This window comes from Sphaerodactylus townsendi, linkage group LG13, assembly GCF_021028975.2.
Source record: "Sphaerodactylus townsendi isolate TG3544 linkage group LG13, MPM_Stown_v2.3, whole genome shotgun sequence".
In the NCBI taxonomy this organism is placed as follows: domain Eukaryota; kingdom Metazoa; phylum Chordata; class Lepidosauria; order Squamata; family Sphaerodactylidae; genus Sphaerodactylus; species Sphaerodactylus townsendi.
In genome coordinates, this window is record NC_059437.1 from 29,474,979 (window position 1) to 29,498,664 (window position 23,686).

At 41.3% G+C, this 23,686-nt stretch overlaps 1 protein-coding gene, 1 long non-coding RNA gene and 2 other non-coding genes across 6 annotated transcripts; 3 read left to right on the top strand and 1 right to left on the bottom strand.

Moving 5' to 3' along the window:
• Positions 1 to 3,515: 3,515 nt before the first annotated feature.
• LOC125442541 lies at positions 3,516 to 8,931 on the bottom strand. Its single transcript, XR_007246011.1, has 3 exons — positions 8,752 to 8,931; positions 5,395 to 5,450; positions 3,516 to 3,771 (listed from the first exon to the last, which is right to left on the bottom strand). It is a non-coding gene; the product is annotated as an uncharacterized LOC125442541 (long non-coding RNA).
• Positions 8,932 to 9,196: 265 nt separating this feature from the next.
• On the top strand, positions 9,197 to 21,720 carry PABIR2 (PABIR family member 2). Of its 3 annotated transcripts, none has more exons than XM_048513932.1 (10): positions 9,197 to 9,696; positions 11,285 to 11,363; positions 13,332 to 13,388; positions 14,046 to 14,089; positions 14,169 to 14,223; positions 14,427 to 14,528; positions 15,065 to 15,153; positions 16,818 to 16,882; positions 19,195 to 19,297; positions 19,663 to 19,803. In XM_048513932.1, exons 1-9 carry the CDS (start codon positions 9,590 to 9,592, stop codon positions 19,293 to 19,295), a joined length of 699 nt encoding a protein of 232 aa, XP_048369889.1. In that variant the 5' UTR covers positions 9,197 to 9,589; the 3' UTR covers positions 19,296 to 19,297; positions 19,663 to 19,803. The 3 variants fall into 3 exon arrangements, with proteins under 3 accessions (XP_048369889.1, XP_048369888.1, XP_048369887.1); XM_048513931.1 differs by having other exon boundaries at positions 9,199 to 9,696; positions 16,821 to 16,882; positions 19,195 to 19,291; positions 19,663 to 21,720; XM_048513930.1 differs by having other exon boundaries at positions 9,201 to 9,696; positions 19,195 to 19,291; positions 19,663 to 21,720.
• On the top strand, positions 12,917 to 13,046 carry LOC125443200. The gene has a single exon (XR_007246099.1). It is a non-coding gene; the product is annotated as a small nucleolar RNA U109 (small nucleolar RNA).
• Positions 18,783 to 18,916, top strand: LOC125443199. Its single transcript, XR_007246098.1, has one exon. It is a non-coding gene; the product is annotated as a small nucleolar RNA U109 (small nucleolar RNA).
• Positions 21,721 to 23,686: the final 1,966 nt, after the last annotated feature.

Below are 23,686 nucleotides of genomic sequence, written 5' to 3' on the forward strand. Positions count from 1 at the left end.
AACAAATAAATATGTAAGAAGGCTTTTCTGTAACTGCATTTCAACTTTCCTGCACTTTGCTAAGCTTGTAGAATTTCAGCGTTATTTAAGCCAGGTTGGGGCATAGTCACAAGACTTTAATGCCAGGGCTCATTTATGGAATCTGTTAGGTTTCTCAAGGCATACTGGCCCATACAACACCCCTGCCATATCTATCGGTGAAGCCCTAGCCTGGGGTGGAGCACTATCTTTTGTGGAAACAATACTGACATCGTCGAAGGCTTTCACGGCCGGAATCACTTGGGTGCTGTGTGGTTTCCGGGCTGTATGGCCGTGTTCTAGCAGCATTCTCTCCTGACGTTTTGCCTGCATCTCTGGCTGGCATCTGAAATAGATCCTCTGAAGATGCCAGCCACAGATGCAGGCAAAAGCATCAAGCGAAATACTGCTAGAACTAACTGTCCTTAACAGGCCCTTGGAAACCACACTGTTTTACCGACATCCAATAGAAGCAGGACATTCTGGATAGTCTCTCCAATTTGTGACATTCCCTTTGCCCTGGAAAGATAGGAAGTCCCTGTCCTTGCCTTCTTTGCAGTGGCAGACCTGGTCTTCAGGTGTCGCAGAATGAGGTGGTAGCATGCTGAGGTGATTGAACAGCCTGCACCAGTTCACACTGCAGGTAGGGAGAGTCAGATGTTTAGTGCTTCCTCTATGTAAAAAAATCCCTGCAAATAAAAACTGAGCATATACATTGCAGCTCAGCCCTTTGCATGCTGTGCTGGTTATCCCCTGCCAGGAAATTATTGTGTGAATACGATATTTGTCTACGGAAGCATCCTTGTGAAGTAAATTGACTTTTCATTTTGTAACAGCTATCTCCTCCGCCAAACAAATGGCTAGAGTCCCCAACGCTGCTGAGCTTGCAGATGTGATTAAAATGTTGAGAGCAGGTTATAATCACAAAAAGGCTGCCGAGGCAGAGTGGAGTGGGGGAGTGCAACTAACCACAAAATTGCTGCCATAGTGGATGGGGTCAATAACAAAATATTGGAAGGTTCCAAGTATCTTGTGATGTCTGACTTGGTGTTCCTTCCTGAGCTCTTCTGAACCATTTGCTGCTCCGATTACCGTAGGTGGTGGAAAATCAGGATTGGCTCTTTGCTGTGGGGAAGAGACATTTTAAGGAGCAAGTGGACACCTTGTTAGGACCCTGAGCTAGGCCTTAGTACCATTAGCCAGCCGGGGGTGGGGTGGGGGGCTCTATGGTTCTTGCAGAATGTATACATTTTACAACTTGAAATCCTATTATTTTTTAAATCGACCCTCTCATATGAAAATGTAGATTATTTCAGGTAGACCAACATTGTCACATATGTAATTGCGCATGTATTGATTTCTCGCTTGTAAACTTTGCTTGCTGCTAGGGTTTTTTCCAGTATTATTGAGGTCACTTTCTTGTAGACTGTCAATATCACAACCAGAATCTGAGTGTGAAATCTCCATGGCGAGAGTGTCAGCTACTACACTGTGGGAAGAACTGCTGTTGCTTTTATTGACAGACAGTGGCACTATTGATGAGCTGGGAAAATAAAAAATTTACCAAGCTGATATTAAAATGCAAATGTTGTGCACCAGTCAATGAGCATTTCAATTTGCATTTATATTAAATAGCTTAAGCCAATAACTGTTCCCTGAAAGGACACTTTAGTTCTTATAACAGGCTCTGTTTAGTGAGACTGAACTACCCATTCATAAAGCCACCTGGAAGTGTGCATTCTAGCTTGTACCACCACAAGTGCGGGGAGCATGTTTCATAGCATCATAAACACCTTGCCCATGGAAAGCTAGTTTATTAGAGAGAAAGGTTCTAGAACAGTTTTCTCATGACAAGCTAGTTTTCTATATGCAGGAAGGCTTTTACGCCGTGGAACATTCACATATGCTGTTTCCTCTATAGTCTCGCCTGTGGCTTGGAAAAACAGGAAGGGTTGTACTTACCTGTAACTGTTAAACGTTGAGTATCTTCCATGCAGGCAGACTCTAAGACTGCACTGGTGCAGGCCAGCTAAGTAGAACCTTCTAGCTTTAAGGAACCGAAGATGCATCTTTTCCCCACAGTCCCACAAGACAATATTTTTTTTGCTGAAAGCACTGCACATTGAGGTGTTATTTTCTTTCAGTTCTCCTGAGCTTCCAGAGTGTGGAAGGCAAATGTGCGAAAAGACTCACAGCAGGACAGGAGGGAGGAAATGTGTGCCTGCACAGGAGATACTTAACAATACAATAGTTACAGGTAAGTGGATTCCGCCCCCCCCCCCCCACACACACACATATTTCATGACAATTTCTAAAGAGCCTGGTTGTCTTTATTTTATTTTTTTTGCTGTCTTTTTAATGCTGTCTTTTCATCCAATCAGTCCACAAGGCGGGGAACATAAAAACATTTAAACAACTAAGATACAATTAAAAATAAACCATTCGATTAATTTGCAACAACCCTGACCCAACCTTCTTTCTCCAGACAAATTCAAGGATGAAGCAACAGATGTGGCAGCCAGGAGCAATGACCAAAATAGGAAAGACCCTACATTTGTTTAGACGTAGGGAAGATCCCCTACCACAGACTTAACTTAAAATCAAACTCAGTGTGGGTCTGGATGAGCTGTTATGGCAGCCAGGATTGCATTTGCTTCTATAGAATACAAGTTCAATGAAGCATGAACGTACTACCAGGATGAAACCTTCTTCCAATGTCCGGCTCATGTGAGAACACATGAAGCTGTCATGTACTGAAACAAACCCTTGGTCCTTCAGTATTGTCAGTATTTTCAACTGAGATAGGCAGCAGCTGTTCAGGGTCTCAAACAGATGTCTCTCACATCACCTACTATATACTTGATCTTCAATAGAAGATGGCAGGGACTGAACCTGGGATCTTCTATATGCCAAGCAGATACTCTACCATTGATCCACAGTCCCTCCCCATCTCCATGACTGCTTACACTCTTCTGTAAGGGGAAATAAGTGTATTGAAGCCTCACATATGAAAACACTCCCTTCAGGTCACCAGTCACAGAAGATTCATGCTCTTACTGCTGGTGGTGCATGGCTTCCCTGTTCACCAGACCAATTTCTTCTTCCTGGAAAATGTGAGCAAATGAGCAGGGACAGGGTTTCCAGATTACAATGATTAATATTTAAGCACAGTAATTGCACGCTTGTTATTCAGTTGCTGATCAGGAGCACCATTGTTCGCTTTGTGATGGTGTGCTCTGTTCGGGGGGAGTGTTGCTGGGTAATGGGAATCATTAAAATTAATTAAGCAAGACACTGCATTGCAAGCCTTAGCAACACTGCCAGCTGAAGCAGTGTCAGGATTTCCCAGCCAAAAAGGGTGTGTGCAGGGGTAATGAATCTCAGTGCTAGAAAAATACCTCTGGGGGACAATCTGTTTCCAGTGCTACAAGGAGAGGTGAGCAAGGGTGGCCCAAGGGAGAAAAGTCCCGCTGCATTGCCTCTTGGCACTTCCAGGATATAATTCAGTTGAATGGACGGTGTTAAGGTATACAATGATTTCACAATTAATAGGAAATCCTCACCACTGGCAGCTTTTCATTTAATATCAGACATTCAAGCAGTATGCTACTGGGGAGCATGCTGGTGTGCTCTTAGTTGGTGGGATTACGGGTGTTTAACCAATTCAGTCTTGCGGGTGGCAATGGTCCATTCATGTGCATTCTCTGCTGTGGCTCCCATCTTGTGGAGAAGATCAGGAAGGGTCCTACACTTCTATCATTTCACAGAATGAGCAAAAAAGAAATGTTCAAGAGGAAATTTTAATAAAAAGATTAGAACTACAGCATAATAGGGGCTCACTTATATAAAGGAACAGGATTGTAGTCTATTGTATGTACAACTGTGGCTTTTTACTACATTATCTTCTATTTTTGTACCCCACTGTCTGCATTATGGTAAGGCTGCCTTATGGTACATGGTGATCCCCTGGAATTACAGCTGATCTCCAGACTACAGTTATCCTGAAGAAAAAGGACTACTTTGGAAAGTGGACTCTATGGCATTATACCCCATTGATGTTCCTCCCCATCAAGGACATAGGTAAGGGGGGTTCTTGGGTTCAACCCCCCAATTGCATGCCCGAAACTCCCCACCTGTGGGCAGGGCGGGGCTCTGCCCCTGCTGGCCTCCACCTTTTATAAGCACTGAGGCTGGGGGGCCGGGCTCAGGGGGCATGGCCATGCCTTTCCAAGGCCCACCCCTGGCCTCAGTGCTCATAAGAGCAGCTCTCCGAGGCCAGGACGGCTGCAAGCCCTGCTGGAGGGGGTGGCAGGGGCAGAAGAGACTGCTGTCCCTGGCTGGGGTGTGTGGCCACGCCCCCAGGGGCAGGTGAGGATGTGGCCACGCCCCATGAGCCCTGCCCCCCAAACCCACCCCATAAAAACATATATATACCTACATCACTGCTCCCCATGCTTCACCTCCAAACCTTCAGGAATCCCCCAGTCTGAAGTTGAAAATACTAGCCACGCATTACAAGTTTCTTGTATTTATTTTCTTATTCTGCAGCACCAGTCCTACTACATTGTTTACTAGATGTTTTATGCCATCTGACTGAATTTTTTAACAGCCCCCTTGAGTCTCAATGAGAAGGGTGGACTACAAATTCTTTTCATTCCTTCTTTGCTGAAACTGGTGTCTTGTGGCAGCTTAAAGAAGAACAAGTTTTCATTCTAGCATAAACTTTCATGGACTAGACTCTGGAGCCTACTTCATCATCTGCATGCAGATGGTCCCTTCTAGACAAAGTTAGGAAGAGAAATGCAGTAATGTTCCAAGGGCCAAGAAATGTAGGTAGCGCAGAATGAGATTTAATTATGTAATTTTAAAAATTAAATGCCATTATGTAAAATTATTTTCTGGTATATGCATAGGTAGTTGCCCAGGACAACATGGTAGTTTTTCAGTGCTTTTGTCTTTGAGGAAAACCGATTGGGGGAATGCTGTTCTAAATATAATTGCTTGGAAATGAAAGAATAACACATTTAAAAATTGCACTTTTTCAAAGTTACCTGATTTTTTCCCCATTCAGAATGGCCATTTAGTATAAAAGAACCTTTGATTTTCTGAATAACAGGGTTAGGATTTTGCCTCTAACTTTTTTGGAGGGGGTTGGGAGGGAAAGGCCCTCAGAGAAAAAATTAACGATGTTGAACTCCAAATGAAATCATTATTTGAATAAAAACAAGAGATTAAACAAAAGTAATTACAGCTAACAATGCCTTACTTGCTTGATTTGTTGAAGGGTTGCTGGTAATAGGGACAGCAATGGAGGGCATAAACAAAGTGAGGTACGCTGAAGAACTGAATGTTCCTTGATTCAGTTAAACTGTTTACCTGTGCTCTTCCTCACAGATGATCTCATTCTCAAACAGATAAGGATTGTAGAATTTCTACAATGCACAAAAAAGCAGCAAAATGTTTTAGCACATTGTAAAAATGAAATGTTTTAGATTATTGTAAAAAATAGCAAGAACTCATGTAATTATGTCGGATATACTTTAACTCTTGGCAAATATACATGTTCTTTGATCTCTATTACAGTCTGTAATAGTTACAATAAATTAACATTATAGTCTGGGCAGTAATAATCAGCATTGCCTGAGGAAATACAACTGCGTATTTTAAGCATAGTGTAGTGCCTGGACACAGGGGAAACAAGTTCTAAGCCTCCTTGCTGTGCTTAAGTTATTTGGAGCCATAACTCATTGGAGAAATGTGTCCCTGGCATGCCGGAGGGACAGGGTTGAAATTCTGGCATCTCTAACTAAAAAGTGTTTCAGGGAGCAGAGTTAAGAAAGACCATTCTCTGCCTAAGACTTTGCAGAGCAAGAAGCAGTCTGAGTGGACCAAACTGCCCAAAAGTGACCAATAGTCTGTCTCAATCTGTTAATGTATTTAACTTTGGGGTTTAAGCCTCTTAACCTATATTTACTCTACAATCCTTACAATGGGAGCTTTTCAATGGGGCTCCAGCGCCTTTTTGCAACTCTTCTTTCCCCATTAGTGATTCTCTGCATTGATTGCCTTCAGAAATTATTGCTTGATGTCTCCCACAGATATATTTAGGGTTGTCTACAAAACTGAGGGACCATTGTCATAATCCTGTTTATGTCCAGCATAAAGATCATAATTATAGTCTCTGCACCAACGTAGTCTCTGCACCAAAGTAAACCATAGTAGTATGCATGCAACTCATCATGTTTCTTGCTTTAGAGAAAATGAAGCGCTCCCAGCACCATGCAAAGAGTCAAGTGGAACTGAGCGTCATGCATGTGATCAGCCATTATGTGACTATCTCAAGATATGGAATAGTGCACAGCTGAAATTGGACAATGAACCCATGATTTTCAGATGTAGAATATCGTTGTTTTTTTAATCTGTCAACAGGAAATATCCTTTCAATATTTATTTGACTTTTGAAAAGTGCATCGGCCATTGAACCCCAGCATATTAGAAGAGATTCTAGTGTGTTCAAGTCATGTTTAATTCATGTTGGGCACTAATTTAGCTTGTTTGGCCTAAACTCTGCTCTTCATGAGCTCAGGGTGAAGACAACAAGATAGTCTCAAGGATGGAGGATGTGGTTTGAATTAACCTAAAATGCATTTATTTTCAGTGGACAGCCTGTGCCCAAACTTCTACCACACTTGAGAATGTTTGTCAGTCTCCATCCTGAGAGTATGACTTAGATCATAATCCAGCAATCTCCCACAGTTGGGGGAAGGCTGGTCAGAACAAATGTCTTTTAGGGAAACCAGCAACCATTACATTGCCAATGAGGAATCCCTGAAACATAGTGCAAAATCCAAAGATCTAGGACAGTGGTTCCCAACCTTTTTTCACTCACGTACCCCTTGGCAACCCATTTCCCTAAAATTGCCCCTCCCCCCATATTAGCAAACCTATTACAAAAATTTTTTCATGTGCCCACAATCTGGTGCCCCCAAACACTCTTGGAACCACTGATCTAGGACAAGTGTCATTAACTAGGTACAACCAAGGGCCAGGGGCTCAGTTCAAATATTCTTTCTTTCACTGTCCCACACAAGCCATGGCAAGTAGGTTCTTATGCATCTATCCCCTTGCTTTGCCAGTTTCCTCAAACTGCTTGACATCTGTGTAGCAGCAGAAGAGAGGGAGGTAACGAGTGAAAAACACAGTTCATAGCACAACCTCTCACATATTATTTCCAGTTTCTCCAGCCAATTATGGAAGCAAAAGTAAGAAATCAATATTAATCATTGGCAGGATAACTTTAGGCTATAGAGCCATTCCTTGCCTATCACTGATCCAACCCTTGTTCCGGGGAAGTCTCTAATGTCTTTCAGATACCTCTTGAATATTTCTCTTGCAAAGACTAAGGCCCCTTCCACACATGCAGAATAATGCACTTTGAAGCTGGATTTCACTGTGTGGAATAGCAAAATCTACTTTCAAACAATTGTGAAAGTGGATTGAATATGCATTATCCTGCATGTACAGAAGAGGTCTAAGGCACACCACTGTTAACGCGGATCACTCCTTTTCTGCAAAATCCATTATTCAAGCACCTTTGTAAACCCCATTGCACCTTTAAAGAATCCAGCTTTTCCCACAGACACTTTATTTTGCTTCTAGGGCTTAGGCCAACTGAAATAAAATATTTTGCAATTCAAAGCCAGTGTTCTCACCTTAAAGAAGGATTGCCCTCACTTTAACAGATAAGTTAACTTTAGCTTTAACAAAATAAGATTCTCACTTGATTTAAGAGAGAAAGAGAGAAAAGACAAGACTGATCACAATAATCTGATCAGATATATGATGGAAGCAACTCTGTGCCCAATGTAATAATGGTGCTAAAGTATATCTGCTTTAATAGAGATTTTCTTTTACTTTAAAAATTTTGCCCTCATATAAGTAGGCTCCAGTTCGTGAAAACTTATGCTAGAATAAAAAACACGCTCATTTTAAGGTGTCCCAAGACTTGTGCTTATTTTTGCTGCAACCAACTAACATGGCAACCCTCTGGAATTATCTATTCTGCTTAGATTACTAGTGCCCATTTGAAAAGAGGCATACTTTCGAACTTCAGTGTAATTCCAGAAGGTGTGCAAAGGCATCTTAACACTCCAGCCCTCCCACTGAAGCAGTTTTTCCTTCACCCACTTAAGTTGGATGAAGGCTCCTTAGGCTAGAGATAGTTCCTCCAGCCTCAGGTAGATACATACCAATATACAGATGTAGCAATATATTTAAATACTCGTGAACAAAAAGGCTTATTAAAAACAAGAAATAAGCAACAATAATTAAGTACCTGAATTTTTAAAAATGCCATAATGCAGGAAAGTTCATTTTTACAAACAACCAACTATATATAAAGTTTTTTTCAGGTGGACAGCCACATTACTCTGTACAAGCTGAACAAAATTGGAGTCCAGAAGTACTCTAAAGTGACTACTGAGGAATAACACAGCTTTAAGGTTGACAATAAAAATCCTGAAATTGCTGAAAATGATCTATTCCTTGACTCAACCATCAACCAAAAGGGAGACTGCAACCAAGAAATAAATATGAAAAAAGTATTAATAATATATTAAATACAAACGAGATTATGACTATGAAGGAAAACTGTGAGAGCTAGAAAAGATCCCTAAGGATGGGTCACTGGCAACCCAAATCAAGACTGCGCGTACTATATTCAAGTACAAATACCTTTGCCGGCATAAAATTAAAATATACATGTAGCCAGGAAGATTTGTAGGATAAAATTGTAATGTTGATGTTATAAAAAGATTTGATTGGAGTTGGGTTGATCTGGGCCACTGGGGCAATAGATTTCTCCCGTACTACATTCTTCTTTATAACGATGTATGGGGGTGAAAACTGGACAGTTAAGAAAGCTGGCAGAAAGAAACTGGACTCATTCATCGCACACACCCTCCCTTCACCGATTGGTTCCCTTTTTAAAAAGGACCTGAAAGCAGACTAGCCAATCTCTTTGCCCGAATCAGCTTTCCGGGCGACGGAGGGGCGGGGTTACGGAGGTCGCGAAAAGGAGCTCAGTGCGACGAAACCAAGGGACTTGGACTTTCGCGCGCATGTTCAATATTGAGTATACAGGCGAGCATGCGCGCTGCGATGGCTCCGGACCCTTGCCTCCTCCTTCCGCCCTCCCGACCATCCTTTGCCGCGCGTGCGCAGCGTGGCGGGCTGCTTGGCCTCCACCTGCGAAGGTACCGTGCGCGCGAGGAGGAGGAGGAGGAAGGGGAGGCGCACGCGCGTCAGAAATTTCCCTCCCTCCGAGCTCGCCGTTCCGACCGGGGCCCCCTTCTCCCGCCCCGGCATGGGACGCTGCTGCGGCGGCGGCGGCCCCTCCCTCGCTGGCCGGGCTCTCCCTGAAACCCGCTCGCCTCTGCAGGGCCTGTAGGGGGAGAGGCCGAAGGGAGACCACGAGACACCCCCCCATGCTCCACCTGCCCCCCCTCTCTCAGCCCCTGGTCATGAGGAGAAACTCCCGCCTTCAGTGACCGCCACTGCTGCCGCTGTCGCCATGGCTCAGGCCGAGAAAATGGAGCTGGATCTGGAGCTGCCGCCGGCCGGGAGCGACGGGGGTGGCCTGAGGCGCTCCAATAGCGCCCCCCTCATCCATGGACTTAGGTGAGGGCCGGAGGTGGAAGGGGAAGAAACCTGAGGCTTTCCTTGAGTTCGCTTCCCTCCTCCCCTTTGCACGTTTGAATTGCATCGGAAACAGCGGTGGCTCAGTTTGAGTTTGCTTTTATTAAGAGCGCGATAATTTGTTAGTGTAACATCAATCTGTTAAGTCCTATTGCTGTTACCAGGAATTTTGGAAGGCCACATCCTATCCTTATGCACCTGACAGTTTGGCTAATGTTGCAATGATCAGGTGCTTTAATTCGTGATAACAGCGTTAAAGTATTTCCTTTATCTAGATTACTGATATATAATGTTGCTATTATTAGGAACAATTTCCTAATGTTGTTATTAATAAGTAACATTACTGTTGTCAGTGTTACACTAACACTAGAACAATCAGATTGACTCTCAAATGAGTGTGTCTAGGATTACAGCCTTATTTCTTAGCAGAACTGTTATTTAAAACCAGGTCTTCCAGATTCATCATTGGATCTCTGTATGTCCTTGTGTCATTAGTATGGCTGGGGTTAAAATCAGCATTCTGACCCCTCAGTTCCTCTTATCCAGTGCTGCCCTTCTGAAAAGATATACAAAAGGGAAGAAAATATTCTCCCTTTGGATGAAAAGTACTTGTACCACTTGTGGAGGGCAATATGATTGGATCTCAGACTCTGTCTTATTGTGATCTCTTATACACGGCATGATTAGGGCTGGTGTGATATAGTGTAAGACTAGAAACTGAGATGACCAGAGTCAAATTGCTTCTTTGTCACAGAACCTCACCAGACTTTGGGCCTGTCACAGTCTTTCAGCCTAACTTACCCTCGCAACTTGTTGTCAGGATTAAGTGGAGGAAGGAAAGCTGATATGAGGAGCCATTTTGCATCCCAATCCACAAGAAAAACAGCATATAAGTAAATTTTACAAAGTATTGTTGAAGGCTTTCACCGCTGGAATCAACTGGCTGTTGTGGGTTTTCCAGGCTGTTGGCTGTGGTCTGGTGGTTTTAGCTTTTAATGTTTGGCCACCCAAAGGTGCCAGCCACAGATGTGGGTGAAATGTTAGGAGCTAAAACCACCAGACCATAGTCACACAGCCCAGAAAATCCACAACAGCCAATGGTGCAAATTCAGAAAATCAGGGGCATGCCCCAAGGAATTCACAATCGGGATCTTGGCAGCATGAGGGAAAGGGTAGTGAATAAGCCTGACAAGGTCTTTTTAGTCCATATGCTTTGGGTCAGGTTTTAGTGAAATAATAGTGTGGGCATCTTTGTGACTTGGATTAAGCACATGAAGTAATGTATGGAATATCTCCCCCCCCCAAAAGCAAATGTTATGTTTGTGAGGCAAAAGGCAACTTTTCAACAGCAAATATTGGAAGAACTATTTCATATGCTGTAAATGGAGACCATGTTGTGTGATTTGTACATTCTAGCAGTCCATTTGTCCTTTTTCATGAATTTGAGTCAGTTTTCCATGTTTAGTCATATGGTTTAGTGGAATGTAGAAAATGTTACAATACCAACTTGCTTCAGTAGGAACAGAAATGACAGAATGTGCGGAAATGTAACAGATGTTGTTTCTTTCAGTGATAATTCACAGGTTTTTCAGCCTTACGTCTTGCGAACCCGCAGAAACAGCACAACAGTTATGAACCGGCACAGCATGGTAAGTGCCTTCACTGGAGACCAATTACTGTGATACTAACAAGCAACGACCTGTAATGCTGTGTATGTAATGATGCAGAATGCTTGTGCTAGTTTGAGGATAGAGAGACTTGGGATAGTCTAGAAGAGGAGGTATTTGAGATGGGTCTGTAGTTAAAGCCTTATTGCAGTAATATTATTGTTGTTGGATCTCTCAGTGAAAAGCAGCAGGACTTTGATCATGTGGAAATAATGTTTATCTCTGTGTATATTTATCTAGCTAGATGTAGCTATAATCAGGGGCTCCCCAAGGAGTGTTAATTGTTCACAGTCATTTGTGGGGAGGTGTTCTGAGGATAAAGTTATCAGGCCCTGACTCTAGTGTACCTCAGCTAACGACTAGTGAGTTACAGCAGTAATTTTCAGACTTTTTGTTCAAGTACACTAGTGTGTTGAGAAAGCTTTAAAAATGCCTTTGAACTGAATGTACCCACTAACAGGACACTGCGCAGTGGCTATATGTTATAACTTGCCCTTAGAATAGTGACTAATGTAGAGACAACAGCTAAACTTCTGAGTTTGAGTATTTATTATATGTTCAGCTTATGCTTTTTACTCTAAAAGTAAACCTTCAGGTTTAATACATAAAAATATCCTTAGTTATTAGAAGTCCTAAGTAATTTCCTAAACAAGGAACTTGGAGATGTTTTGTTCTGTGAGTGGTTCAGCAAAAACAAAGTAGAAGGGATGTGGGCTGGAGGGAGATCAGGGGAGAGAAATATCTATATATTGTGACTGCTCAAAACTTTCCAAAGCAAAATGCAGTCTGTTCTTTGTTGACTGCACTTCACAATTACCTTGACAAAGTGTTTTGTGAAGCACAAAAAAGTCAAAGCCAGTTTTAAAGTCCATTGCATCAAAATACAAACCTCTGTTTTCTTGACACTTTTAAAAAGTGATTGTAAAAGACAGGAGCATGGAACAATGCTGGTGTCCAATCAGATACCAGGGTGGGATGGAATATTCCTGGGTGTGGAGCCAATATTAGTTGGCTTCCACCCAGGGTTTAGGGCCAAGTGCACAGCGCTCGGGCCCTCAGATTTACGCTACATTTAGCACTGTGGAGGGCTTTCCGGTGGCAAAGTTTTAAAAAAGTTTTCTTTGCCTCCCCATTCTGCCAAAAAGCCTCCTGGAGGCACCAGGGTGACAACACAGCAGCCTCAATTGCTTTTGATGGGGATGTAAATTTGTAGTAATTCCAATTCACAATAGCTAAGTCAGTATATTTCTCTGTATGCTATGAATTGCGGTGTTAGTACGTTAATTAAGATAAGAAATAAATATTTCTCCAACTATTACCGCCTTTCATCTGCACAGAAAAACATTTTGTAAATAGCAGATCAGTCTTGAGAGCGAAAGACCATATGTTGTTGAAAAAAAGAAGTTCCACATCTGAAGTTCAAATACATAGTTGGTTGTCTAATGCTATTTAGTGAGTTTGTGTATTGTTATAGTGGGTTAATATATACACAGCTGTTCATCATAGTTTGCAGTACAATTAGGCAATAGTTTCTTTTGCATGATGGAAGCTTTCATACTTTTTTCAAGGAGAGTGAATATTCCTTCAGTGCTATATCAGTGAGGAGTTTTCAGGGCCAACAGCTTTGGAGCAGAGGCTGAGTGGTAGTATATTTCTCCTACACTAAAGTGGACAAGATGGAATTTGAGTGCGTAAATAGTCTACAGTCACTGAAGGTGGAAGATACAGAGGTTGTTGGTATTTCTGTTATACAGCTGAAGCTTTTGTTCTCTGTTGATTAATAGAAAGTATGCATACATACTGCAGGCAGTGCTCAGAAGTTACTGCGAACATGAATCATATTAGCAGCAGGTCATTTCAATGAGTGCTTGGTTCTTAGATAAAGTTGAGCTTTAAACAAAATCTAGGTTGTAATTTCTGAAATTTATGCTTTTTTCCTCCTCACTTCAGCTGGTGTCATCATCCCCAATACGTATCCCTAGCAGCCGGCTCCATCAGATCAGAAGGGTAAGGAACAGTCTGCTTCTTGGGGGTACCACCTTTTGATTGGATCTGATTTCTTCTATAAAATGTATTTTGTTACTTCCTCAAATATTCTTGGTATAATTATGGCCTTGATACAACTGTGACACCAATTCCAAACCTTGCGCACCCACTAGTTCTAGAATTCAGAAGCACAAATGTTGCACATAGGCAGATGAACATGTATTAATATATTCAGTGCAAATTCTGGGATTCCTAGTTTGCATGACAGAAGAAGGAAGGTAAGTATTATATTTGACTGTATTAACTATCTAGAATGTACTTGTTTACATTATAAAGCAGAATTATATGGTCAGCAGAATTGTATATTCTGTGATTGTACCACTTCAGAGTGTAGATGGAGGGTTGTGGATTTGAATTCTTCCTTTATAACTAGAAAATAGGTAGGGTGAAGACTTCTTCCTGACAGGTTTACTTCCTGAGTGTACTCCTCTTTAGTATGGGAAGCATTCAGATCTACAATCCCCCATCTGAGGTGGGATAGTACAGCTGCACCATGCAGCTGGGCGGATTTGCGCATCTCAGCTCTAGTTCTAAAAGCAATGATTGTTACAGGAAGTAATATTTTGCTGGACCGAAAGTTATCAAGATCTAAGAGATACATTTCTTTTATTTCTACAGGAGGAAGGAGTGGATTTGATGAACAGAGAAACCGCACATGAAAGGTAGGTGTAATTGCTGTGCTCTAAGAAAGCAGCCAGCCCTGTCATCTTGTAGCCACTGATGAACCTTTTTGTGTTTTAGGGAAGTGCAAACAGCAATGCAGATAAGCCAGTCATGGGAGGAAAGCTTGAGCCTGGTAATCTCTTTAAAGATGTTTAATATTTTAATTCCACTCTTTCACTTAACTAGTGAGCTTAAGTGGGGAAAAAGTGCAATAGCTCAAGTGGAGAGTACTTCAGGCTCCACTGTTCAACCATCCTGTTTTTCAAATTGTTGGGGCTCAGTGTCCAGAGCTATTGTGTACTGTGGGACTGTAAACATGGCATGTTGTATTCTCAGAGTGACAACGACTTGGACAAATCTGAGAAATCTTCATCTCCAAAGAGGATAGATTTCATTCCCGTTTCTCCAGCACCTTCACCTACAAGGGGAATAGGAAAGGTATGTATGCAAAAAGATGTAAGAATGTTGAATGCTTTCTGGAATAACCTTTTTGCTTTATCTTAGTTTAACTATTCTCTGACTGAGCTTAAACTACAATTGGGATCATAAGAAATTTGCAAGTTTCACATTGTATCTCATGTGAAAAGTGATATGAAAGAAATAGAGTGATCTTTGTTGATGTGACAGCCTGATCGTACGTATGTTTATATGTAAGAGGAGAACATCTCATTGAGTTCAACAGAATTGATAGGTTCTAGCCCTTACACATGGATAGTGCTCAGAAGAGCTCTGCTTGTCTATTTCTAATTCTGTTAAAGCTTTATTGACAACCCATGGTGTAACAGTGAAATGAATGGACATACCCTTTGGCACAGATTTTTTTTTTAATTCTCCTGGGTTATGGCATCACTTTGCTAAGTGAGATGAAAGAAACATAAAATTTTACTGGTTTCTGTAAAACCTTGAATTTTTAGGGGCTGAAGTGTTGAGTTCCAAATGTCTTCAAAGATTGTGAATATGATTGTGTTTCCTAGCAATGTTTTTCACCATCCTTGCAAATGTTCGTGAGTAGTAATGGATTGCCTCCAAGCCCCATTCCCAGTCCCACAAGGAGATTTTCAAAGTAAGTTGATATGTCTTAAACTTAATAGGAAGCAGTTGGACTGCTGTAATGTGCACCGATATGTGGCCTGGGCAGGAGACCAAAGTTGGTTCAGCATCAAAGGCTTCTTATGCACAAGCTATTTCTATTTCATTTTAGTTGCAAGTACGTCTCAGTGAAGCTTGTGCAGATATTCCTGTTATGTGCTCACAGTTGCAGGTCTTCGTTATGTGGGCATGGCATGCAATGTCTGCATGGCTTCAGGAGAGTTTTTTAGACAGTCTAAATTGGTTCAGGCATATAGCTGCTAAGCCTTGTAATAGAGATGAGAAGGACCGTCTGGGATAAAACTCTCTGAAATGAATGACAGCAAACTTTCCATTAATAGTATAATGAAACAATGCCCTATGGAGAACTGTAGCTCTCTTATGTTCAGTGCTAGTCTCTCAAGAATTGCCCATTGATGTCTGTTCCACAGAGCTTTGAACAAGGCTGTCTGTTTCATGGATTAATGACATGATGAGATGGAATACATTTTCCACTTCATCTTATACTCCCTAGAAGCATCTGAATGTGGGTGGAGTGTGCAAGTTCAAGGGCTCTTCTGAATGGGGATGGTTCCAGTGTTAGGGAGAGGAAATGATAGCTGCTCTTTAAGGATGCAAGAACTATTACTGTCTTCAACAAGCTGTTGAAGTCACTGCTATTGCTGGAAGTTCATCCTGTACTTGCATTTCAATAAGGAACGCAGATTTAACACACACACACACACACATATATATTTATAAAGGGATTTTCTGCAGAAAATGTTGCAAATATGGTAAGCAGTGGCACTTTTGCTGTTAATCTGGCAGGTGGTGTAATGGTTACTTGCAGCCGCTAAATGCTAGTGGCTTGTAAGCTAGAAAAAGAAAGCATGATAAAAAATAGGTGATTTGGCAAAAAGTGAAAACTGCCTGCAATGTCTCCCTATGATGGAAAAAATATAGAATCAGGAAAGAAAAGGCTGTCTTATTATGGCTTTGTTTCTTTGAAATAAACTCTTAATTAGAATGTGAATCAATTTCATACCCTGCTTTTCTCAACCTTTAAAGAGTCTCAAAGTGTTTTACAGTCACCTTCCCCTCCCCTCCCCACAACAGACACTTTGTGAGATAGGTGGGGTATGAGAGTTCTGAGAGAACTGTGTCTAGCTCAAGGTCATCCAGTAGGCTTATGTGGAGGAGTGGGGAAAGATACCTGGTTCTCCAGATTAGAGCCTACCATTCCACCACCATACTGGCCTTCAGGCACCCATTGGATGTCTGAGATGCAAACTGCAATGTCCATTTCAGGCAGAGACCTGATTCTTTCTTTCTAGGGCTTCTTTATTAAAAAGATACTGGGATTCCCATAAAGACTAAGACCATAGTATTGTCACACTTTCAGTTGCTACTGAGACCACTTTCATAAGCAAATTAACATCTTATTCCTAAATGATGACATACATACTAGGCCAAAATTGATATTTCCTGGTTATTAATATTTTGATACTTTCTTTTGGACATAGATTTGTTCTCTTTTGGGACTTTCTTTAGGTCTAATGTGCTTTTAAAATCCTATACAATGAAGTATTTCAAGCACATTCTTCATTATGATTTTGAAAACTTTGCATCATCAGAATATACTAATTCAGTCTGTTTTAGTAGGAGAAGCCAGAGTCCAATCAACTGCATCAGGCCCAGTGTTCTTGGTCCCATTAAAAGAAAAGGTATGTGTCAGAGATGCTATGAAGTAAATAGGCCTGATTCTTACACTGTAAAGCAGATGCTAGTCAATATACATCATTATTATTATTATTATTATTATTATTATTATTATTATTATTATTATTATTATTATTATTATTATTATTATTATTATTATTATTATTTTACTGAACTTATAGGCCGCCTTATCCCCGAAGGGCTATAGGATGTGATGATTGTGAGACCTGTCAGGCTGGATCCAGTTAGGGTCAACTTCCTTAATCCTTTTTAAGGGCATACCTGCCGTTGCAGTTTCTTGCTATAGGGTGCCTTAGATCCTTTTTTAGTGGTTTTTGCACAGCAGTGATAATGGGAGTCGTACAAAATGAATAACCGTTCTGGATCAAACAGGATTTATCTAGACCAGGGGTAGGGAACCTGCGGCTCTCCAGATATTCGGGAACTACAATTCCCATCAGCCCCTACCAGCATGGCCAATTGGCCATGCTGACAGAGGCTGATGGGAATTGTAGTTCCTGAACATCTGGAGAGCCGCAGGTTCCCTACCCCTGACTAGACCAACATTCTGTTTCTCTCAGTGGTCAACAAGATGGGTCCAGGAAGCCCACAAGCGGGGCTTATTCCCTCCACAATTGATGTTCAGGGGCATGCTGTTTCTAAGAATGAAGGTTTCGCATAGCTTATCAGTAGCTATCACAATTTTGGTATTTATTTCGCCCATGAGCTCAGAGTTAGTATTTTGCTAATATAATGAGAAAGATCGATGGTATCCTTTTCTGGCAAAGTTGGCTGTGTTTAACTGTATTTTTAAAACTTTAATCCTGTTACTGAATATGTTTGTTCTTTTGTTTTGGGTTTTTTTCAGCGTCTTGTAGCTGTTGTAGCTGATTTGTTAGCCACCTTGATTTGGAAGAGCACAGTGGGATACAAATATTTTACATGATTAATCCAGATAAATCGAAATTGTAAAAATGTTTTTAAAATATTTTTACTCAGACAAAGCTTGACCTGACTTGTCAGCTTAATGTGGGAAAGTGGCATTTGCTCTAAGAGCCTTTGTAGAATTATAAATAACTAAAAGAAACTGCCCTTCTCTGGACAAGAGGAAGGGGACTGGCACTGTCCTGCTGACTGACAGTGCCCCATGTGGACTTCACTAAGCCGACTGTGAGGAAGGTGATTGGAAAAGGGGAGGGGGGTCCAGTTCAGGCCAGACTACACCACTCCAGGGCGTCTGCCATAGACTCAGGCATGGCTGGTGTCTCAAGTACTAGGAGAAGTGTGGACATCTGCCTCCAAAGGGATGGAATGGAAGCTGCTGGGAAGGATGAGACCAAACTTGGTTGTGCCCTACATAAATATAAGGGAAGGGCATGGAGGCTGAGAACGAGCACACTTCCCTGGGGAGGCCCACCATGAGTCAGTAGGGATGCAGCAATATGACCTGGGCCACTCTGGGATGAGGGGGTAGGGCAGCTGCCATTCCAGTCTGGACATGGGCCTGAGTTTCATCAGCCATGTTGGTATAGTCATACTGTAGATGCTGGTGTGCATGGATGGCATACACAGTTTGCTGCAGATTTGCCCATGGTGTTATGAAGAGGGGTGTTAAACTTGAGATCAGACATTACTTGCATTGAACCCATTCCTTTTTCCCAGCCTAAACAAGTTTTTGTGGGGTTGAAAATGGAAGAGGGAAGAATGATGTGTGCCATCTGTTGTTCTTTGGAGGAGGGGTGGGATAAATATGTGGCAGACTTGTCTTCTCACTTGCTTTTCTCCTCTTGAAGAAATTACAATTTTCATACAGTAAAAGGGTGATTTATGTGGAATGCCTGAGCACAAATTGTTGTTATATGCTTACCATACCTGATGCAAAGAATAATGCTTCCCCTGGGACCTCTGCATGGTGGGAGCTGTCATTCTTCTTTCTTTCAAGGAGAATGAATATTCCTTCAATGCTATAAAGATAAGGAGTTTTCAGGGCCACCAGCCTTGGAGCAGAGGCTGAGTGGTAGTATATTTCTTCTACATATAAGCGGACGGACCAGAATATGCATATTTGATAGTCCTTGGAAGATCCCAGTGTGGCTATAAAATAAACAGGTGGAAAAATGAGGGCCACCTCTCTTCAAACATTGATTTGTTGCTGAAGTTACAATATGTTGATAGACTTGTGAAAACTTTTAGATACTTAAATTTTGTTGAACAAATATGTTAATGTCTCCCAGGGCACCCTATGAAGTAAATTTCAGTACTACTAACCTAGAATGGCTCTTTCTTCAATCTGACAGGATTGATTTAATTTCTGTAGGTGAGATGGAAACTGAAAGCCAGCCAAAGAGACTCTTCCAAGGAACCACCAATATGCTGTCTCCTGATGTGACACATTTGACAGACCTCAGTTCCTGGTAAAAGTAATATGAATTAGTCCATCATGAATGACCAAAATAGTTGTTGCTTTTTCCTCACTCTGTCCCAGAAACAACTTGTTTTATTTCATAATATTGCAGAATGTTAAATACTATAATCAGCCTGTTGCTACATTCAAAATTAAGGTTTTGTGATTATCAGGTGCGCTATTTTTGTGTTTCCTGGTTCTCCTTGGACCTGGCATGACCTACCTGCTCTGAAACAGAGGGGTTCGGTTGGCTGAACCCCTCTGAGTTCTGAGTCAAATTTGACTGTACATTTCTAGTGATTTTTTAAAAAACTGTTGCATGCAGTGTTTCTTTGACTCTTCGACTTGACAAAGCAAATGTTTTTTCTTTCTTATTCCCAGCTTGTCTTCAGATATTCTGGATGGGAGCACAAGCAGCGTGAGCTCATCATCCGATTCACTGGCCAAAGGCAGCACTACTACAGAATCTCCAGTCGCATGTTCAAACTCATGTTCTTCATTCATCTTAATGGATGACCTTTCACCCAAGTGACTTACCCAGTCACCGATGTCTGCCTGAGCTGTTACCGTACTGTACATCATTCAGAAATACCCATGCAATTAAATCATTGAGGACATGAGGATTTAAGTACTTTGGGTATATTAACATAACCTTATTCCTTGGTATCTTCTACAAGTGATTTTCATTATCCTTCTTAATGGACATATGCTACTGAAGACTGGGTTTACTGATTTTTTTTAAATTTTTTTTTTACAGATATTTTCTCAGATTGTACTAACTTGCTTTCACGAAAACTGCATACACTTTTTTTTTAAAAAAAAATCCCAAACAAGCACCTAAGTTATATTAGTACTAAAACTGTAGAGGAAAAAAACTGTCCACTGTTGCTATCATGATTACTTATTCTGGAGGTAAGAATAGTGGTTACAGAGTTGTTATGTAATCTTTGAGATGCATTTTAATTTTTTAATAAAGTAGATTGCTCTTGATATTTGTCTAGGAAGAGTAGAGTACTCCTGATTAGGCATATTTTGGACTACACTTCCCCCACCCCTAAAAAGAATCAAATCAAACTATAGAATTGTTCCTCATTTTCCTGTTGCAGCCTCTCCTTTGCTATCTTTCCCAAAGAAAGGAAAAGAATTTTAGACTGTCCCTTATGCTTTGGTTCAGCTGCTTTTACAGTGCTAGGAGCCAATAATGCTCCAATTTAAAAAAAAACTACAAAATTCTACTATAGCTCCTTGATATTCCCAATGGGAAGGGGAGAGGGGAAACTTCTTGTGCACAGCTAATTAACTCCCCTTTTTGGTCTTGAGGATGCAAAAAAGTATAGTGGGAGCTGCCACAAGGGCTTAGGGTCACTGGGTTGAATAGGCTGGGCCCTTGGTGTCTCCTATGGCATCGAGATATATTTGTGCCTTAGGGGGATGTGGTTTCAAAAAGGAGGAATGTAAACTGAGAGGTTGGGTGGGGGAAAGGACTTTCTGTTTGTTTGTTGTCTTGAAAAGAGTACTTGTATCAGGTGCTATAGCCCAGTGCTGTTTTTCCTCAGTTGTTTTGTGACATGCTTGATCCAGTGGGAGAAGGAGTTCTGTGAGCAGCCGTAACTGTTCTGTGGCTGCATCACCTTCTATGTAATTGGAGCAACCCTTGGGCTCTCCTTTCTGGGAAGGGCAGGCCGATAGGCAAGTGTTAATTTTAGAGGAAAGGGGTTTTTTTTTACACTTTTGTTTGGACGTTGGCTCTGCATATAGTTGGGCTTTTAAAGAACTTGTGTGAGCTATGAGAAGTAAACCTGCTGCCAATACTCTGGTTTAAGTGTGGGGGTACAGCAAATGACTTCTTACCGAAAGAGTGAACTGGGCTTAAAAAAAGATCGATTTGTAATCTACTGTGTTATGCTATTTATTATTTATAACTGTAAAAAAGTCTGGTGATGAATTATAGTATTTTTTTATGATTGAAAATCTTTTTTATGTTCTGTGAGTGCTGGCTGGTCTGTATTTAATAGGCAACACTGTCTGCCAGAAATGTACGCTTCCAGTTCTGAATGTTTGTAAGTAATTCACATGCTCTTGTTGTCAAAGTACAATTTACGATTTTTTTGTTTTGTTTCAAAGATTCTAGCACTGAAATTGAAATAAGGAAGTGCTAAGCTGTAAAGAGCACCATCTGGGGTAATACTTGCCTGGCTAAGTAGGGGATGGGGAGAAATTTAGAGTATTCTGGTTAGAAGGGGGACACTTGGTTTTTCATATGTAGATTTGCTTTTAAGTATGGGTTGGGGGGGTTCTTTGCAGTTGTAACAAGCACCAGAGTTGGGCCAGTGGTGCTTCTGTTATCTGTATTACTATATTCATCTGTGGAGAGTTAGTTTCCCCCATCTCCAATAAATTTGCATATTGTAAATTATCACCCAGTGGTGCCATTTTTTTTTTTTAAAAAAAGATAACTGATCAGTGTGTGAATTGTATTCGGATATGCTCAGTGCTGTTTCTTGCATATTGGCTGCTGCATAGACTGCTTTAACTTAAGAGAGATTTTTGTCCTTGCCTTTTTTTTTTGCTTTCTTCAGCTACATAAAGTCTGTTTTTATGTTTGCAAAATAACTCTGTGATGAAGTACAATTTGTAAACCCTTCTCCATGCACTTAAGAATTATAACATCAAAATCCACTTGACAGGTAGCAGTAAAATAAAACTTTTTTGCATGCTCCCTTGTAGCGGGAAAGCTTTTGCTTTTATTTTCCCTGTGGACTTGTTTGAGAGATATATTTAGAACCTTTGTCTGTTTTTTAGAAGTGTAGAGTCTTGTGTAAAACTTTGGCCTTTGTACACTTCAAAATGTGGAAGATTCATAAAGCAAAACACACAGCAACCTAGTTTTGTTCAGTTGTATTTTATTACACTGTAATTTATCTTAAACTCTTTTCCTTGACCAGTCTTTGAAGATCTGTAATCTCTTGCCAGCCAGGAATTAATAGTTCATTCATGGTTCAAAAATGAAGGTTTGATTGTTACACAAGTCTTGGTTCCAGACTGCATTATGAAAGTGAATTGTGAGGTTTTTTTGCATGTGTCCCACAGCACACTGAGCTGTGAGTGATCATTGGCCGAAGTGATAACAGATCAGACTCCGGTTTGCCCTATCTCATTCCTCTGTCCATTAACTTAATTTCTGTGGCCACAAGAAGGCAAATGATGCACAGAGCAACCTCTTTGTCAAATTGAAGGATGTCCTTCGTCTCCAGTTTGCTCACCATCAAAGCAGTGTTATTTCCCCTGCCCCTTGCTGGTAGTATAACATTGTGTTTGTTTAGACCAAGAGAACAATGGGGTGGAATCTGATTGTAGGAGACGATCTCATAGGGAAAGCTTGGCTCTGGATTGGACTGTAATACCTTTTCTCATGACTAACAGAATAAATTAAGGAAAGTATGTGGTCAGTTAGTTTGGTTACTTTGTTTTTGGCAGAATTTAGCGTTTAAGTATGTTTTCTTGTTGTTTTTAAATACAGAAGTAATAAAATGGATATCCCCTGGAGAAATAGCATTGACATGAGAACCCAGAGACCCAAACTGCTCAAGGTAAGGATAAAGTACACTTCATATAAAGGAACAAACTCCCTGCTGCTGGGAGTATCATGGCCCTGTACCTGTTGGGAACCTTCCCCATGACCCACAGATCTGCCCAAGGTAGCAGGCAGACAAGAAGTAGAACTGCTCCTGGCAGCTTGGTGCAGACTGAAAGGGAGGGGTTACATGGCCATGACATCAACTGGCAGTGCTGTCACAAGCTGAGCAATGACCAAAGCTATCAAATTGCCCAACGGGATAGGCAGAAATGGGGCGTAGGTGTGCCCAAATATGGAGTGGTTTGATGGTTGAGGTGAGGAGCTTGCTGTCTGGGTGATACCAGTAAACTGAACATTCTGGATTGCCAGGTGCCAAGTAACAAAACTTTTACCGTGAATAAATAGATGGGGTTTATCAGGAGCTTTGGTATACCTTGCGAGCAGGGACCAAACCAGCCAGGCGAATTTGTTTGGTTCGTGCAAATAGTCCGAAGACCTACTTAGACGAGCTGCTTTCTAACTCCTCCCATGTCTCATCTCATCAGCAGCCAGCAACTACAGAAAGAAGAGGCTCTTTTTGCTGGCTTGCTTAGATCTGGAGATAGCTGCACAGTTTTCTTTTTTTATATATATATATTTTTATTGGAGATTTAAAAGGAGTGTTATACAGAGTTCTAGCAAACAACATAGAATGCCATGTACATAATATTTTCTATATTGGTCCGAGGTCTTAAGGCTCTGTTGTTTGGGAAAAGGAAGTTAAGGAAGGGGGAAGAAAGGGATAAGAGTGAGAGAATTTGCATAAAATCATAACATCATACCAAAGAA